The sequence below is a fragment of the Grammomys surdaster genome, unplaced genomic scaffold (assembly GCF_004785775.1).
Source record: "Grammomys surdaster isolate TR1022 unplaced genomic scaffold, NIH_TR_1.0 752, whole genome shotgun sequence".
NCBI lineage: Eukaryota > Metazoa > Chordata > Mammalia > Rodentia > Muridae > Grammomys > Grammomys surdaster.
The window spans coordinates 1,513,036-1,531,423 of NW_021605171.1; the positions used below are offsets into that span (position 1 = coordinate 1,513,036).

At 38.8% G+C, this 18,388-nt stretch overlaps 1 protein-coding gene across 1 annotated transcript in view; it reads right to left on the minus strand.

Annotated features, from left to right (window-relative positions):
- Prdm5 (PR/SET domain 5) overlaps window positions 1–18,388 on the minus strand; it is a 156,978-nt gene that overhangs the window by 87,863 nt on the left and 50,727 nt on the right. Inside the window, exon 3 of the mRNA XM_028782470.1 lies at window positions 14,612–14,734. Coding sequence (XP_028638303.1) covers window positions 14,612–14,734 — 123 coding nt within the window. The remainder of the gene's footprint in view (window positions 1–14,611; window positions 14,735–18,388) is intronic.

Genomic DNA, 18,388 nt, shown 5'->3' on the forward strand with positions numbered 1-18,388 from the left:
TCTCTCTCTCTCTCTCTCTCTCTCTCTCTCTCTCTCTCTCTCTCTCTTTTGTCCTCCTCAGGCATCAACATACAAAAGGAGAGCGTGTGCACATGCATGAACAAACACAGACACCAAAATAAACAGACAGACAAACAGATAAACAATCGTTTAAAAAAGAATCTTCCTTTCAATTTCCCTATCTCTTTTCAAAACCAACATTACTTTACAAACCTCAACTTTCCCAGACAATTTGTCCATCATCCCTATTAAAGTACCAGGACTCACGGGCATAGATTTCATGAACTCATGCATAGGACATTCACTTCTGCTATTTGAAAACAGGAAAAGTAACTCTTCTTTCACACACACACAAACACACACACACACACACATATTAATATTAATCCCACTGTGTGCAAATAAACATAGCTCCAGAGGAGAACCCAGTGCTTTGGTACTTGAGCAGCATCTGTTTGTGACGTAACCAGGTTCTTGTATATTTGATGGCAGGCTGCTGTCCACATGTGGACTATATAAGGGATACCACACGATTATACACTTGGCAAAGGCACAATGACTCTATTGAAAAGGCAGTAAGCTGTGAAAATCCACATTATCCAGCTGAAATGACCAGCAGGTAATCCAAATGCAAGAAAACTCAGCTCCAAAGCAAACCTTAGGGTTACAAATTAGTAATTTACACTAGAGTTGGGAAATTTTTAAACTGCTATGCAACTCAATAGTTATTTACATAAAAAAGATGAAAGTTAAAAACATCAAACAAGATGTTTAATAGGCACTATCATCTCACTTGAACCTTCTTTACTAACCCCTGAATAAGTCTCAAGCAGCATACAAACATGATTGCTACGAGATGAGAAACATCAGGAAAACATTTCCACAATTAATGACATATCTGTAATATTAATCTAACAAACAAAATATGCTAAAAATGAGACATAACACTTATGGATGAGGCATTTCACCCTGCTTGCTTCTAGCCATGCACTCCAGCAAACTGACACATGGCTCCAAACTCTCTCGGAGTCCCTGCTCACTAAGTATGTCTGAGCGGATGGCATGCACCGACCATGGGATTCCAATAGTAACACCAGGAGTCCCATCCAAGCAAAAGCTTTGAAACTCCTCAGTACTCTTCTTCCTGCCAATAAGACACACAGCTGCAAACCTTTCCTTCGGATACCATGACGGTGAAACATCCAACCTGGCAGCCACACATACAAACAAGAATAAGACTTAATTACTATAAACTTTTAGAGCTTTTGCCAGACATGATGGTGATACTGTAATCCCAGCCCTCATGGAGAAGTAGGAAAAATAGACAAAATAGAAAAGGAAAAATAGAAAAAATAGTAGGAAAAATAGTAGGGGAAGTAGACAAAACAAGCAGGGCTGGTGATGCATACCTTGAGTCCCAGCACTTGGGGTGTTGGGGGTGGAGGGGATGCGTGATACACTGAAGGAGGACCTTCTGTTAGAGGCAAGTCTGAAATACACCTGAGACACTGAAGGGGTGGGAACACCTTCTGTTAGAGGTCAACTCCTGAGATACTGAGGAGGAGAGAGGAGAGAGCACCTCCTGTTAGAGGCCAGACTGGGCTACATCTGAGACACTGAAGGGAAAGGGGCAATGTCTATTAGAGGCAAGCCTGAGATACATGGGACCTTGTTACAAAAACAAACAAACAAATTTGAGCTGTCTGTTGTAGTAGTCTTCACAGTGAAGCTGTGGCTGACACAATAACAGACAGATTAGCAGACAATAACAGACAGATAAATAGTTTTCAAAACTTTCAGATCAAAAAGAAACATCTGAAAATATCAAAAATGATATAAGGCAAGAAAAGGATAAGTTGAGTTTAGAATGATGAAAAGGCAGAGTGACCAACTCCATGTTGGTCAAGTGCACAGAAACCTGCCTCCTTCAGAACCATGGTCTGTGATCAAGCACACAGCAGGAACAGTTCACCTTATCCTGGAGAACAGATGAAATCTTAAAAATCATGCTGGTGAACAAAGATTCGTCAGTTGCAGCTCTCTAAGCAAATGCAGGCGCCCCTACTCTTAGAGACACTAGACGAGATTATCAAGAGACAAAAGCAAGGAAACAAACCACGGCTAGACCTAGAGTAAAATTAAAACACGCAAATAACACTATAGTCCACCTCTTGTTTGCATATAATCTGTCTATCACTAAGAAGCTTTAGAATAAAATAGTGCTCCAGGGATAGGAAGCTCGGGGAGCCATGTCAAATGTATACCAGCCAGGGCAGATGGCTTTGCCCTGTGCACAACCCCAGCATTGGAAACTCTTTTAGCCTACCCCACAGATGGCTCCTGAATGTAGCTGGAACTCTGGCGAAGTGACACTGGGATGTTCATCACAGGCAGAAGCGGTTCCCTGGTTATCACATTATGTTCTGACATAGTAGTAAATTTTAATGTGAGGAAATACACTCAGAATAAAAAAAGCTTTGTTCATGAGTCAAAATTTTGATAAAGAAATGAGTAATTATTTTTTAAGTTAAAATATCTGAAATGTAAATTGCATAGGTTCCCAATTGGGCTAGCTTTGTATAACTGACCAAATATTAGCCAATATCGCATCAGGAAAAAGCATTTCAACTACATAATCATGCCAGAGGCCAAGGCATCAAGTCCCAGACTGTTCAAACCTCTCTCTTACTACATTTAAATGTATTTACTTGAATCCTTGCTTTGTGATAAACTCCATCAGAAACGGGATTATACCTTAATTTATGTATATTATCAGTTCCAATGCATTGATTATTCAACTCTGTATTAGAGTTATAGAGGCATCCAATCCCACAACACCCAGAGGAAGCTGGACTCCTAGGAGCTCTAACATGCCCAGGATCATAGGTGAGGAGGCCACAACACCCGCCCCAAACCTGGAGTTACTGGGATCACCTGGGACACAGCGACACAGGAAACCCCTCCCAGCCAGTGGCATGGATTCCTTCGGGTCTGAGTCAGGGCCCTGAGCAGACTTTGGGAACCAGCTCTGCACCCAATCTTACAACACCCAGAGGAGGCTGGACTCCAGGAGCGCTAACACGCCCAGGATCATAGGATCACAGGATCTAAGGAGTCACAACAGGATTTCAGGATCCCAGAAGCAGCCTGACTCCCAGGACCTCTTCCACCCAGAATCTCAGGAGCACAGGATCAGAGAGACAGCTAGAACTTGAGGAGTTCTGACACAACCAAGATAAGAGGAGAGACAGGCACTAATCAGAAACAGTGAGTGCAGGTAGCACTAGAGATCACTAGATGTCGAAAGGAAAGAGGAAGAACATAAGCAACAGAAACAAAGGGTACTTGGCATCATCAGAACAGAGTTCTCCTACCATAGCAAGTCCTGGATACCCCATCACACCGGAAAAGCAAGATTTTGATTTAAAATCACTTTTCATGTTGATGATAGAGGACTTTGAGAAGGACATAGATAACTCCCTTAAAGAAATACAGGAGGACACAGGTAAACAGGAAGAAACCCTTAAAGGGGAAAACACAAAAATCCCTTAAAGAATTACAAAAGAAAAAAAAAAAAAAACCACAACCACAACAGGTGAAGGAATTGACGAAAACCATCCAGGATCTAAAAACGGAAGTAGAAACAATAAAGAAATCACAAAGAGAGGCTACATTGGAGATAGAAAACCTAGGAAAGAGATCAGGAATCATGGATGAAAGCATCACCATCAGAATAGAAGATAGAAGAGAGAATCTCACGTCCAGATGATACCATGGAAAACATTGACACAACTGTTAAAGAAAATACAAAATGCAAAAAGCTCCTAACCTAAAAAACATCCAGAAAATCCAGGACACAATGAGAAGACCAAACCTAAGGATAATAGGTATAGAAGAGAGCGAAGGTTCCCAACTTAAAGGAGTATCTTCAACAAAATTATAGAAGAAAACTTCCCTAACCTAAAGAAAGAGATGCCCATGAACATACAAGAAGCCTACAGAACTCCAAATAGACTAGACCAGAAAAGAAATTCCTCCTGTCACATAATCATCAAAACACCAAATGCACAAAACAAAGGAAGAATATTAAAAGCAGTAAAGGAAAATGTCAAGTAACTTATAAAGGCTGACCTATCAGAATTATACCAGATTTCTCACCAGAGACTGTAAAAGCCAGAAAATCCCTACAGATGTCTTACAGACCCTAAGAGAACACAAATGCCAGCCCAGGCTACTATACCCAGCAAAACTTTCAATTACCATAGATAAAAAAAAAAACAGGGTATAGAAAACCAGGGTATTCCATGACAAAACCAAATTTACACAGTATCTTTCCACAAATCCAGCCCTACAAAGGATAACATATGGAAAACACCAACACAAGGAGGGAAACTACACCCTAAAAAAAGCAAAAAAGTAATCTTCTTCCAACAAACCCAAAAGAAGATAACCACACAAACATAGTCCCACCTCTAATAACAAAAATAACAGGAAGTAACAATCACTTTTCCTTAGAGTTACTGTTCCTGAATTAGTTCCTGCATTAATTTCTCACTGCTGATCTCGAATTTCTAATAAGAATAACTCATGAAGAGTTTATTCTGGCTTCTAATTCGAGGTAACACAGACAAACATGGCAGAAAGGTACGGTGGCAGAAGAGTGGGGGCAGCTATTCATATCACCTCTGCCATCAAAAGACAGAGAACACATGAAGTAGGGTGGGCTAAGATGCTTTTAAGGAAGGTCTCCACTTGCCTACTTCCTTCACCTAAGCCATAGTTAGGACCTGACTCCAGCTGAGATGAAGGGTTGAAACACTTAGGCTTGAGGGTATATTTTACATACCACTTACCATACCCATCTTTGTTTTGAACTAATAAGACAACAAAAATCAGTAATGCCATTCAGAAAAATAGGAGATACAAAAATGGATGGTGACTCAATTTTCTGTTTTTAACAAATTCTAAATAATAATACGCAATAGCTAGCTGACAGTAGGCTGTGGTCTAGCTTTTGTGATGCTATAAAGAACAGAGTGTCTCAAGACAGAGGTGGAATGGCGATGGGAGTTGCTGAGAAATCCAGCCAAAGGTGGTAGAAAGTATCCACTGGCTTTATGACACAGTCTACTGTGACCTAGGAATACCACCAACTACAGATGGAGGGAGATGTCAGGGGAGCGTGGGGAGAACCGCACACTGCAGAGAACGATGTGGACATAGCAGAAGAAGGGTTGGCAAACACACCAGGAGACAAGGGCATCAACAAGCTTCACTTAGACCTAGAGGCAGAGCTCTTTCAAAATCCAGAGAGTACCATTCTCTAAGCTGGGAAAGGAAAAGAGAACAGTTAGTGTTTGCAATGTAACGTGTTGTGGGATATCATGAGGTCAAGATATATGAGTGTTATTTGTACCCACTTTCTTAACATTCACAAAATAGAGATATGTATTTTAGAGCTGTGTTTAAACTGTAGTGTGTTTTCAAATATTAAAACAGAAAACTTAACATTTTTCTATAGCAATGTCATGTTAATGAGCAAATTCCCAAATAGGTAACTTTAATCTCAAACAGCCTCTCATCTATGGTTTTCCTGTAAGTCATACATATGGAAAAATGGACACCTTTCAATAGTGCACATAGAAAGATCTGAAGATTAGCGGGGCAACAGTGCTCTAACTGTTCTGGCATGTGAACATCATTTAGTGCAGCTTCAGCTTTGTTTACAAATCGAGTACAGGACTTTTTTCATTTGCTTTAAACAATAACAGTAGAGAAATGTATTAGATCTTTGGATGCCCTGATGCAAAATCTGATAATGTGATACATTTTGACAATAACTTGAAGTACTAGAATCTATGGGCAGTCACATTTTTGTACTTGTCTGATTACCAAATGACTTTCTAGAAATAAAACATTATCATGGGAACTCATTTAATGACAGTAAACTAAATCAATTTTTAAAAGCACAAATTTTATTCTTTAACAAGGTTCAAAGTGTTTCAAAGGATGATTCTGTGTCAGTGTCATACGTATGGCATTAGTCTTTGCATGCATATTATGTCTATTATCAAGCACATACCTATTTATATTGGCTTTTAAAAGCAAGATCTATAAGTTTGTATTATATTCCAAAATATAGAAATGAAAATGCAGTGGAGTTGGGAAAAGCTCTCAAAGCACAGCTGGGGAAGAACTGGAATAACTCACTGGACTACCCCACTTTCTGCTCTTGCCTTCAAATGGAAACCACGATACAACACGGAGATGCATGAAGACCCATCTCAAGGACTTAGTGAACCACAGAGAAAGAAGCCAGAATACAATGCTATCATCTTTGTGCAAGCCAGGATGCTAAATAATGTTATCACCTTAAGCTGGTTGAAGAAATTATAGGCATGCCAGTCAGACAAATGCCCAATTAATTAAACATGAGACAGCACATAGGGTTGTGGCATAAATCAACCAAATGATAGACACAACCCCTTTCTAGACATTGGTGAACATCAACTACAAAGCTCCCAGTGAAAGAAAAATCCATGCTCAAATCTTACAATGCCCTTTTCCTGCAGTCCAAATCTTCCTGATGTCACAAACCTTTACATACAAGCCCACAACAAAATAGAAGCTTCTTTACACAAATCTCTGATCTCAAGCTGTCCTTGTAAATCATGTCAGATTTCAATGGATGACAGAGATAATCAAGGTGAGCCAATTAGGGTTGTAAGGCCAATCACTCTCATCCCTCTGCCTTGTGAATCCGTAGAATGCAGAATCCCCAGAACATACATTGAGTACCAAAAATCACAAAGCTTCTTTTGAACATTTTGTAATTAACTGATGAATTACTACTAGAGTAGTAGTTTTCGTTTTCATTGAATAGAAACTTCCCTAGAAAACTCAATACCCATTAACAAAAAAGAAAGTACGCCTAATTCTAGTATTCAGCTAGTAAATTCATTCCACTTACTTCATTTACATCTGCTGACTATCTTTGTTACAATCAATAAAAATAGCTGTCCCTCCAGTTTTGAAAAATACAACAAAGCCATTTTCTTCTTTATGTTCACTCAAAATCAATGTTACCCAGCAGCAAGTAGAAAGCAAGCTAATTGTAGAGCCTGGATGCTACTGTCAGTACACATACACACTTAAATGAACACGCAGAGGATTGTTAGTTTAATTTCCTGTCTGGTAAATGTACTTATTTACCTTCAGTGCATCTATAATAAATGCCTCTTATATTATACTTTATAACAGCCAAGCATTTGTAAACTTCCTCTTTCATTCTTACTACAGCTCTTAAACGTTGCACTGTAGTAAAAAATAGTATTTCTCTATACCTACTGAAATGTTCACAGGTTCTTAAATACAAATATTCATTATTACATTATTAAATATGATTTGCAATCTCATATTCCTTCACAGCAAACCTAAACTTCATTATCTTCATCACAGATCTCAGAGTTATTTCAGATTGTGATAGCTGGTGATCTGTAGAGTATTGGAATTAATGGTTCTACCTCTTAGAGATGGTATTTTCAAAATGAAGTGACCACCTTCTTTCTCTCTGTTGACTGAGCTGGTTTGAAGTCTATTTTGTCAGGTAGTAGAACATCAGTGTTTGCTGGTTTCTCTCTATGTGCTTGCAATAACTTTTATTCTCCTCTCACTCTAAAGTTGTGTTTTCATTGGAGGCATTTCTTGAAGGCAACAAAGAGATGAATCCTGTTTTTCATTCCAATCTCTTAGTTTCTGTATTTTATTGAAGAATTATTGATCTTAAATCCAGAGTTTTTAATTGCAAGGTGTATTTTTTTATTTTATTTTTTATTGGATATATATTTCATTTATTTTATTTTTATTGGATATATATTTCATATGTCATCCCAAGGTGTATTTTAAATCTTGTTATTTGTTGATTTTCTTCAGTGTTTAGTGCTTTCCTATTCCAGTTTACTAAGTGTTCTCATAGCATTTATTCTTCCCTGCATTCTTGTGTACATGGTTGTTTCTCTTTAGTCAGATGGACTCCTCCACGCATTTTCTGGAGAGTTGGGTGAGATGTATTGAATTCCTTTAACTTGTTTTTCATTTTTCTTCAAGTATGAGATAGTCTTGTGGGTATAGAACTCTGTATTGACTGTTGTCTTTCAGAGATTAAAATACATCATTAGAAGCCCTTGCAAGTTTGTCTTTTGATTTCTTTGAATATGTTTATAATTGTTTCTGTGAACTTTTTTGTTAGGACTATATATCTAACTCATTTGCTTGGAACATCATTACTATGAAATTAGTGATTTAAGAAAAATCATGTTTCCTTTATTTTTCATGCTTCCTTTGTTTTAGCACTGGGAGTAGTACAGCTTTGCTACATGTTTTTAATCACACTTTTTCTTTTAGTTGATATATCTGCAGTATTCAAAACTGACCAGGTTACACTAGGATTGTGATGTCATTTTTTCTGTTATAGAGTCATGATAGGTATACACCAGGCTCCTGAGAATAGGACACAAATACCTTCTTGCTGGTCCCAATCTCAACTAGATTGTCATTCTTTCCTAGGCTCCTACATGGCTGTCAGATCCTTAAGGTTTCCTTTGAAATACAGAGGCTGGGTCACAGATCCTGACTCTGTCTGTGAATGGTTTTTCACAAATCAGTTCGTAAATGCTGCCATTTCTGTACTCAGTCTCGGTTATCTGAATGTGAATGAGTGTTGTTCTATACTCTAGGAGGTCTGTGGCAATTTGGGCCACAAATGCTGTTTGTATGAGCTGGCAGTCATTCATAGGTTATGTCATAGACGTCTGTTAAACCTCTGGGAGGTTCTTCACAAGCTCAGTCAGTCATAAGTGGTGGCCTTGGCCCTGGACAGCCCTTCCCAAAGCTGGCTGTGAGGTTTCGGACCCACATCTGCTTCCCTGCAATTTATACCTCACTGGGTCTAACACAGGTCTAATTCAGTATCTTCCACACACTCTAGAAGTACTCAGATTTCTGCTGACCATGTTTTAGTATATAGTTATAGTTTTTTGGCACTTGCTCTCACCAGCTAAAAGTGTCAATCACAGAAATTCTAGCACCACCAAGTCATCTACTTAGCAGGCTCCTTTTTAATGGTATCTCAGCACTGGTTGAGTACCAAGAACATATTTTTCTGCTCTTCCCTGTCACTATCCTAAAATTTTCTTCTTCCCTCTTCCCTACTTTTCTATAAATATCTGTTTCTTAAAGTTCACTGTCAAATTTCTGAGTCTGTGTATATCAAGCATAGTTTTGGTCACTCCATCTCACTGGAACAGAGGACTCCCCAGATGTGCTAATCCCTGTAGGATGGACCCTGAGTTGTTTTTCCCCTGTCTGTTTCTAGTTTACTCTACTATCATCTAGTGATCCTCAGCTGTCTCCTACCTCTATTGAGAGCTATCATTCAACTTAGCTGGTTCATTCCATGGTGGGGTTTGGCGTACCATGCCTGTCTAGCATCTGCCGTCTTAACAAGCCTCTACTGTCTTCAAGATGCTACTGTATGTATTTAATCTGCATAAGAGTCCGAACAGATATGAATGACAACTGACTTACATGAAAAGGAGCAAAGCTTTAAAGATTTTTTTTTCTGCATAGAATGCAGAAGCTAAATCATCACAGTACCTCCAGTGCTCAGGACAGAGCCCAGCACAGGGCATGTGTTCAGTAACTACCAGATGTTTGAATGAGGAGGCTTCTTAGCCATCAGAAAGCAGATCCAGGAACCTAGAGCAACCCCTTCAAATAAGAAAGCTGGTGTTTTCTATTACTTTCAACCATTTTCCTTATCATTATCCAAATGGTTCCACATTCTGTATTTCTTTCCTATTCAGTCATGCATTTGCTTTTACCATTAACCTTACCCCAGTCCTTTCATAAAGTAAATGTTCATCCTACCACCAGCCATGTGAGTGCAGCTGGAGGTGCACTGTCCAGACCTACACATGTCTTCAGTGACTTCAATTAAGAAAGACTCCTCTGGCTGCCTATTTGACTGCGAACTCATCACAGTCCAGGGATCCCAAACCTGCTCCCTCAACCAAGCTGCTCATGAATTTTACTTTCGGATAATATGCGAAAAGGTACATGCTTACTGCAACATTCTGTTAAATTTAGAGCAGGCTTGTTACAAACAGGTAACCAACAGATTTACAGATGAATACACATGAGCACATACACCAAAGCCATTCAAAACCAATTAAAATCCATACTCTTAAAAAATAACTCCTAGTGTCTATGAATTGATGGCATGTCATTAGTAACATGTTTTTACTGCTCTGAGAGACAACACACTTGCTGGAAAGTAGAGCTGCCCTTTGGTGAAGGTAGAGTTAACTATTGTAATGGTTTCTGGGGTCAGAGACACAAAAGGTCTTCTCATTAAAATTTGCCCCTAAAAAAAAAAAAGCTCCACCAATAATGTTTTATTCATCACTTTGAATGGCTATTTGCAGAGTCTATAAAACCCTGTGCTTAACATTCTTTTTATTGACATAAGATATCTGTCTTCGCCATACATGCTCCTGTAAAAGGAGCTTCATGTTGCCTAAGGCCAAATTTTGTTCCATTTGCTATCAGTGATGTGACAGGCCATGCTCTTTGTACAGAAAGCTATTTCAGAGTGTCTTACGGGAGGCTTTTCTTCATTACTAACTTCTATTAATACCTTTTGTTCTGTGAGGATGAAAAATTTAAGGTCTGTAAATGATGTATAAAGGACAATTTTTTCATTCCCAATCTTTGAGTTAAGGTTATGCCAAATACCAGAAATGTCTACGTTAATATGGACACTTTCTCAGGAAGAATCTTGATTTTTTTGTGAAAGATCTGTTTGTTAACTACTATTTTTAAGACAACTGATTTGCATGTCGGTAATTACTAATAAAACTGATACTAAGTCCCACCACCCCCCAACACTTCTCAAGCAACCTAACAGGCTGACTCTGCAACTGTACACAGCTCAGAAGGGAGAGCTAAGCGTCCCTGCTACAGTGGAGCAGGACTCTGAACTGAGGTCAGAAGTAGAGTGAACTTGTGCTGCTATTTGTGCCTAGTGTCTAACATGTCATCGTTCAGAACAGCTTCATAGCTCAGCCTTCTGCCTTCTGCATGATATGGATGAGAACCCAAGGCCTCCTTCATGTGCCAAAGCTCCATAAACACCAAGGCACTCTTAGATAATAGCATGCAGCAAACAAACCTGGGGAAGACAGTCTAGAAATGGGTCCTAAAGTACATGAGATGTAATGCTACCTTGGACATTCCAAAGAATTCAGTTTCTTTTCCAAACAGGATAATAACTCGTTATTTTAATTGAGTAGTTTTTAACTAAATAGTTGTCTATTTAAAAAAGGGAAACAACACAAAGCCTAGAAACTACTGACTTGTCATTTTTTTTTCAAATACTGTACACATGTTTTCATTTAGTGGCACACAGATAACTCTAAGACTGTCACCACGATTCAGATGCTTAGGAGCACTTCTGGACCACTAACAGACTATCTTTCATATTTAGAACTTTCTAGTCTAAGTTCGAAATGCTAGCAAAGTCTAAATACACACTTAACTGACTTTCTGAAAAGGATACATGTGGGAAGGGCTATTAGCTTGCTAGATCCTTCTTCAGCAATTCATATTCCTAATCATCATTTCCAAAGCAAGTTCACAAGTATCAAATAAATCTCAGAAATACAAAAATAACTGAGTCTCCATGAAGGAGTTCCAATCATCTGCCAAAACAGATCTGAAATTCTTAATCCCTTTTCCAAAAAAATTGGACCAAGTATTGACGTTTTCCACCAAGCAAGCCACATAGCCACAAATGTTTCTCATTGACTCTACCCCTGGGGCACACAGCTCAAATAAAAAATTTCCTGAATACCCCAAATTTCAGATGCAATTTGGAATGCAAGTGATTCCTAATGCGGGATGTAATGCGGGGGAACATTATGCTCTTGTTTTTCCCACTCAGTGTCTCTGGAATGCAGCTCTCAGGAGAGCATCCTAACCAATTAAAGGGTTGGCTTTGTTTTCAGTCAGGAGACCCAACTATTATGCTTTGTCCCTTGCTCCAATGTGATTTTGAAGCCTCAGGAATCTGTTACTCCAGCTACTGTTCAAGTGAGAAAGATGCTACCTCAAGGGAGCTAATAGAATTCCTATGTTTAGGGTGACAACAGAAAGGTAATGTGCATCCATTCCCATGAAGAAAGGACCCTACAGTGGCTGCTGAACAGATTCAGATCCTAATTAAATCGAATGAAATTTCACAGATGCTTTTGTCATCTTCTAATCCTGCTCTTACATTTATTCCTTTCTGAAGTCATGAGTTATGCTGTGAGGGACCACAACTGCCACCACTTTCTTCCAGAGACTCCTCCTATTCTCTCTCAAGGAAAGAAATACAGTTGACATGGGGGAAGAAACATGGTCACTGAATGTTCCAAGTGAGAGTGACAACTGTGCCTTCGGAGGGGTGATGAGTAAAAACAAGACGAGGAATGTCCCAAATGTGATAAAAACACAAGGCACAGTAGAGTAGCATACAGATGGAAAGAGATCAAGATCAACACAATCACAATGAATTTCATTAACTAAAGGGAGAATAAAACAAAGTACAAATAGGACATCTTCAACAAGAATTACTGAGTAGCTCTAAGGCCCAGTGCAGAGCTCTGAACAAACAACCTGAAGGTTGAAGCAAGTAAGGAAAATGACTGATTCTCAGAAATATCAACCAATAAGAAGAAAGTTCTCACGTAAAGAAACTTTTGGAAAATGTTAAACCCATAGTCCAACATAAGGAGGATGTATATGTATGTCTTTACCATGTATGTCTAAAGCACAGGAAGGAGAAATAGGTGGCTTAAAATAAATTCCATAAATAATTCCAACAACAGTAACATTTACAAAGGAAGAAACTGAATATGGCAATTGAATTCATTACTACAGATGCCATGAGACTACTTTGATCAGGAACATGGAAAAAACATAAATATTCTTGGAAAAGAAATCGATGCTTACACATGAATAAAGATGAATCAGTTGCAATTGTGTTTAGATTTTTGTGTAAAGAATAGTCCAAAATGTGGTTTGACAATCCCTCCTATCAAAGATCCCATATTCTATCTTAGCTGTTTTGAAAGAGTCAGGTCTGTGTTCCCACACAAAGAAATATACTGCTTTTATAACACTTTTATTAACAGAGAAATTACTTAGTGGAAGATAGAAAATTAAATAGCAAACAACTATATATTTTTTGTTGGGTTAAACTTAATGCTCACTATAGTTTTCCTCACTATAGTTTATTTAGAATTAAGTGCAATCAGTATACTAGTCAATACATTTCTACATTATAAGTTTCTATAAGCAATTGTCACATTTGGGTGAGCAATCTAGAATAGTATAGGCAGTTGGCCCCTGTTCTTGCCTTCCTTTCATGTTTATATCAGCCATGGTTCCTTTACTTCTTCTGCATGGGAAGTCTGGATGGGAAGCTTTACACAGAATAAGTCAGTTTTCAAACACCCTATAGTGTCCCCTTGTTCTCGTGACATCTAATTGATCTTTTATGTATAGGACCACTCTAGACCTGCCTCTTTTCCTTTTGCCTTTGTTCTCATTGAGTAATTGCTAAGTTCAACTCATAACCTGTACAGGAACCAAATGGTATATGTGGCTGTAGGTGAGGGTACAGTTAATCAGTTCTCTGAGACATGGTTTCTACTTGTGGCAATCAATTTTATAGGGTTGCTTACCCAGGCAAGTAGCTTGTTAGATTGTATGTTGTGTGCTTCTATGAAAATGGTCTTGGATGAAAGTAACATTTAAATCAGTGGGCTTGAGTAAGGAATATTGACTACCATAATGGGAGTGGACCTCATTCAGTCAGTTGAAGGTCAAACAGAACAGAAAGCTACAACCCAAATTGTTTTGCATTAGAAAATCATCATCTCTTGAGTTTGTTCAAAGCAAACTTCCAGGTTCTACAAGAACTTTTGGTTCTTGAATTCAAATTGAAACATCAGCTCTGCAGATTTTTAATTTGCTGTGTCCACTATTGCATGAGCCAAATGTTTATAATAGGTCTGCATAGACAGACACTTAAACATATTCCACTGGATCTGTTTATCTCAAGGAATCTCGAAAGCACATGATCCCCACAAGGCTGAGTCTGACTGTAAGGTCACACATGTAATACACATGAGCAAGTTGTCTCCATGAGGCCTTTCTCAAAGAATAACCCATAGCAGAGTTAGATGATCCAAAGCAACTAGCAAACCAAACTGCCATCAAAAGCACATTCACTGAAGGAAATCAAAGTATTTGAAGGCAAGCTCTGCCAAGCACAGTATCAGACCGTGTAATTCATTCCCCCAAGAATTTCAATAAAGCTAAAGATCTGGTTTTAGCTGACAGTTCAGTTGCCTTTTCCTGAATATGCTGACTAGATGATTTCTTTGCTTTTAAGAGTTAGGTACTGTTACGTGAAGCTGATCACAGGGAAATAAATTGAAGACATGGAGTAGAGTTAGTTCATTACTCTCACGGTGCATTGTACAAATGAAGCCAACAGGCTCACTTGAATGGCAGCCAGATTCTTCCGCTCCTGAGATGGTGCCTCGTGAACAAAGCGAAGCCAGTTGGAGTGTCTCGGGTTGGTAGCATCCAAAATATACAGAACTTCTCCCTTGCTCCCACGTACCTAAAACAAAACAAAAAGACTCCAGTTTCCACAGAAATCCATTAATGTGGATTCATACTAAATTTACCAAGAGTAGAATATTACATATTTTTCTGAAAAATACACCTTTTTATTGATAAGCATTGAAGAAATGTTAAATTAACAGCACTCATGGCTTAAACTTATGTCTAAAGAAGCCAACTATTTAATTTTGCAAATAACTGCATGACTCACAACTGTCCTCAAATAACAGGGACACCTCATGTTTTCTGTGTCCTTTTTGCAGGTGTGTTTGAATACATGGTAACAATCACAATTGTTTGGGATTTAATCACAATGCAACCCATCTCATTTCTCTACCAAAGAAAGCAGCACTTCCTCCCAAGTGAGAGGAGCGGAGCCCGATGGTTTCTTCTAATTCTCTTCCATCTGCTTGGTGAATTATCTTCAGAAAGAAGAACTGGCCAATCTAACTAGAGGGAGTTGACAGCTCATGGAACATGTGCTTTCTAGGGGATAAATGAAATACACTCCATTTTGTCTTCTAACAAATTATCCATGAATTTGTGGGGATAATATTGTTAAATTATTTTATTTTATTTAGCTTCTAGCTGTAAGTCATTGCTGGTCAAACATAATCAATATTTTAACAGGGAAAGAAGAAGGGAAGGGAAGGGAAGGGAAGGGAAGGGAAGGGAAGGGAAGGGAAGGGAAGGGAAGGGAAGGGAAGGGAAGGGTGTGGGCTCTTTTTAGCACATACCAATTAAGACAACTCCAGACAGATATTTATCATTAAAGTATCTAAAGTATCTATCATTTAACTATCTAATTTGATAGTGGACCCTGAGGTAATGCATTCAACATATTTGCTATCTAACAAAGACAGAAAATTCTTCTTAGTATCACATCCTAACATCTCATGAGTTTTGCAGCCAAAGCACAAAATCAGTCTCCCAAAGATCATCTCCTTTTACTTGAATTTTGAAGGAAGTGAAACAACTTTCCACTGTCCCACTTAAGACAGTCTTCTACAAACTGGGTCCCATAATGAAGTCAATGTTTGCATAGTAAAATCATCGCAGTTCATCGACTTATCAGCTTGCCTACACTAGCAACACAAAGCAATTGCCCAAAGTCAAAGGGAAAGCATGCTCTGTAATACAAGACAAAATCTGGCTGCTTTACATCTCTCTGTGCTTAGCTTTCAGTTGGTGAAAACTGCACCCAGACAGGAATGCTCCTGTTCCCAGCCCTGCTCAATACTGACATTGCTTTGCAAGTGTCCCAAGGGGAAGAATGTGTGCATTCTTGCTACCACAGGTATGTATCTTCTTCCAGATTCCAGACTAATGAAACCAAAGGAAAACCACAGCCACTTCATCTTCCAACACAGCTCCTTTTGGAGGCTGACAAAACTTCAGTTCAGTCAGTGAAAAGTTTACCATGTGAGTAGAAAATGTAGGAATCGGATGGTTAGGGTAAATCAGCTTCCCTTAAAATTCACATTTTTCCTTGTTAAATTATGTCAGCTCTAGACAGGGAGGTTTCTTTATTATTTGGATGTTCACTGTTAAGAGAAGGCTCTGAAAACATTCATTCATCATTATGTCCTGCAGTCATTACAAATGCTGAAGCTTTTCTAACTCACTACCTACATACATGCCAGCAAGACTCCAAAAACAAAACGAATCAGCCAAATACCCACAAAAGAAGCAGCAACATGGTACAAGTGAGCCCAGATATCCTTGATGAGAGGCTAGCTGTCACAGAGCCTGACTTACCAGAGAAGGCATGTGTCTTCTCACGAGGCTTTGCTCAACAATGGTTGATCGCTAAGACTGACAGCATGCATGTCTTCAATGCATAAAATGTCATCTTCTAATTTAAATTTCAAGTACTTTTCTGTGATTTTTTTTTTAGCTGAAGGAAGCCATATGCCTTGCCTTCAGAGTTTAATTAGTCAAATGTCAAGATACTTTATGAGTGCTAAAAGGCAAAAGATACTGGAGTAAGATCACACACACACACACACACACACAGAGAGAGAGAGAGAGAGAGAGAGAGAGAGAGAGAGAGAGAGAGAGAGAGAGAGAGAGAGAACAGAAATGAGGAAGTGTCATCACTAGCAAACTGATGATTTATAGTTCCCAAGCAAAGCGTGTTTCCCTTAGCAATTTTTAAAGGATTCCAATCTGGGGTGGAGGGATGCTTATAAATACCAACAGTGCCAGCAGGAGTTAGGAGCTTAGGAAACTAGAGATGTGGGGTCGCACTGCAGCTAAGCACCCTGTTAAGTGATCTTGATTCTGTTGTCTCTTTTAAAAAATAGGCTCAGATGGGTGTGGTAGCCCCCCATGAGTAGTGGTACTAGTTCAGGAAAAGGTGCAGGTTTGGACTGGGTGACAGAATAGGAGAGAGTCAGAGCTAGAGGACACAGATTCTTACTTTGTGTCAGTTCAGGAAACTAATTTATGATCTGAGAATAAAACACATCTCTGCCAATCAAATATTACCCAATTACTAATTCATATCATTATTTAGTAATCATAATGCTATGCTAAAATACTAGAAAAGCTGTTTCCCTTATTAGTACAGACCACTCATTGCACCTAACATTGATAAATTTATGATTTTGGAAAAATTTTAGAACATAGCCTTACTGTTTAACTAGCATTTAGAATAGTATTAAGGAAATATGAAACTTTATTTAAGGTCATAAAATATTGTTTTGGGCATTATATAGTTGATATATTATATGAACTGCATTCATGAAAAATATCTAGTACATATACCTGTTAAGTGCACACAGGTCATGAAGTGTAGTGAGGAGAAATTTAAACCCCCAGAGCAGATAGAGCATTGTGAAAAGCCACTAAAAGTGTCTACACACCTAGTAAAACCTCTGATGGGTTCTGGACACAGAGACACAGCACAGGTGTAGCTACATCTTTATTCCTAGCAATCCTCTGAGGAGGAGGGCAGATGAAGGCTGGTGGCATATCTCTCCTCACTCCACCTGCTCCTTTGCTCTTCAGATCTGGCAATACCTTGTTCTGACATCACTGTAAAAAATCTTAAGTAAAGAACAATGAGGCTTGGGTCCCAGGAGTCCTCCCAGGAACTCTTCTCACCTCTTCTTGACCAAGACAAGCCACAAGGATTTCCAGAGCCAGACTGCTCCAGTCTGACCCACCTCACTTCCATCAGGACTGCCACAGCTTTTCTTGACAAGAAACATTCTTGGTTTGAAGGCATGTTCCAACAATGGCCCATTATCAGAATGGAAATTATCTTTTCATAACTGTACTTTTCCTATATTCACTTAAAATCTATCCTCAAATCTGTACTTTACATATTTGTATAACTGTCTATCCCCTCATACCAATGGCTGTTTGAAGACCACCTTCTGTTCTATTCCCAGGCTGGCTTGCCTTCTCACCTCAGTTCTCTCTACCTTCCTTCCACTTCATTTACAACATAAACTCGGCCACCCACACCGGGCCCCAGCCATGTAAAAGCACAATGCTCTACCTATAGCAAGAGAATGCACGAACGAGACAGATGCCCAAGACTCAAATTCCACAGTGACGAAAAACTCCTTTTTGTTTAACATTTGTTATTTTTACTGAACATGTGCTTTGTATTTTATAGTCAAGTTCATTACATGAAAACTGA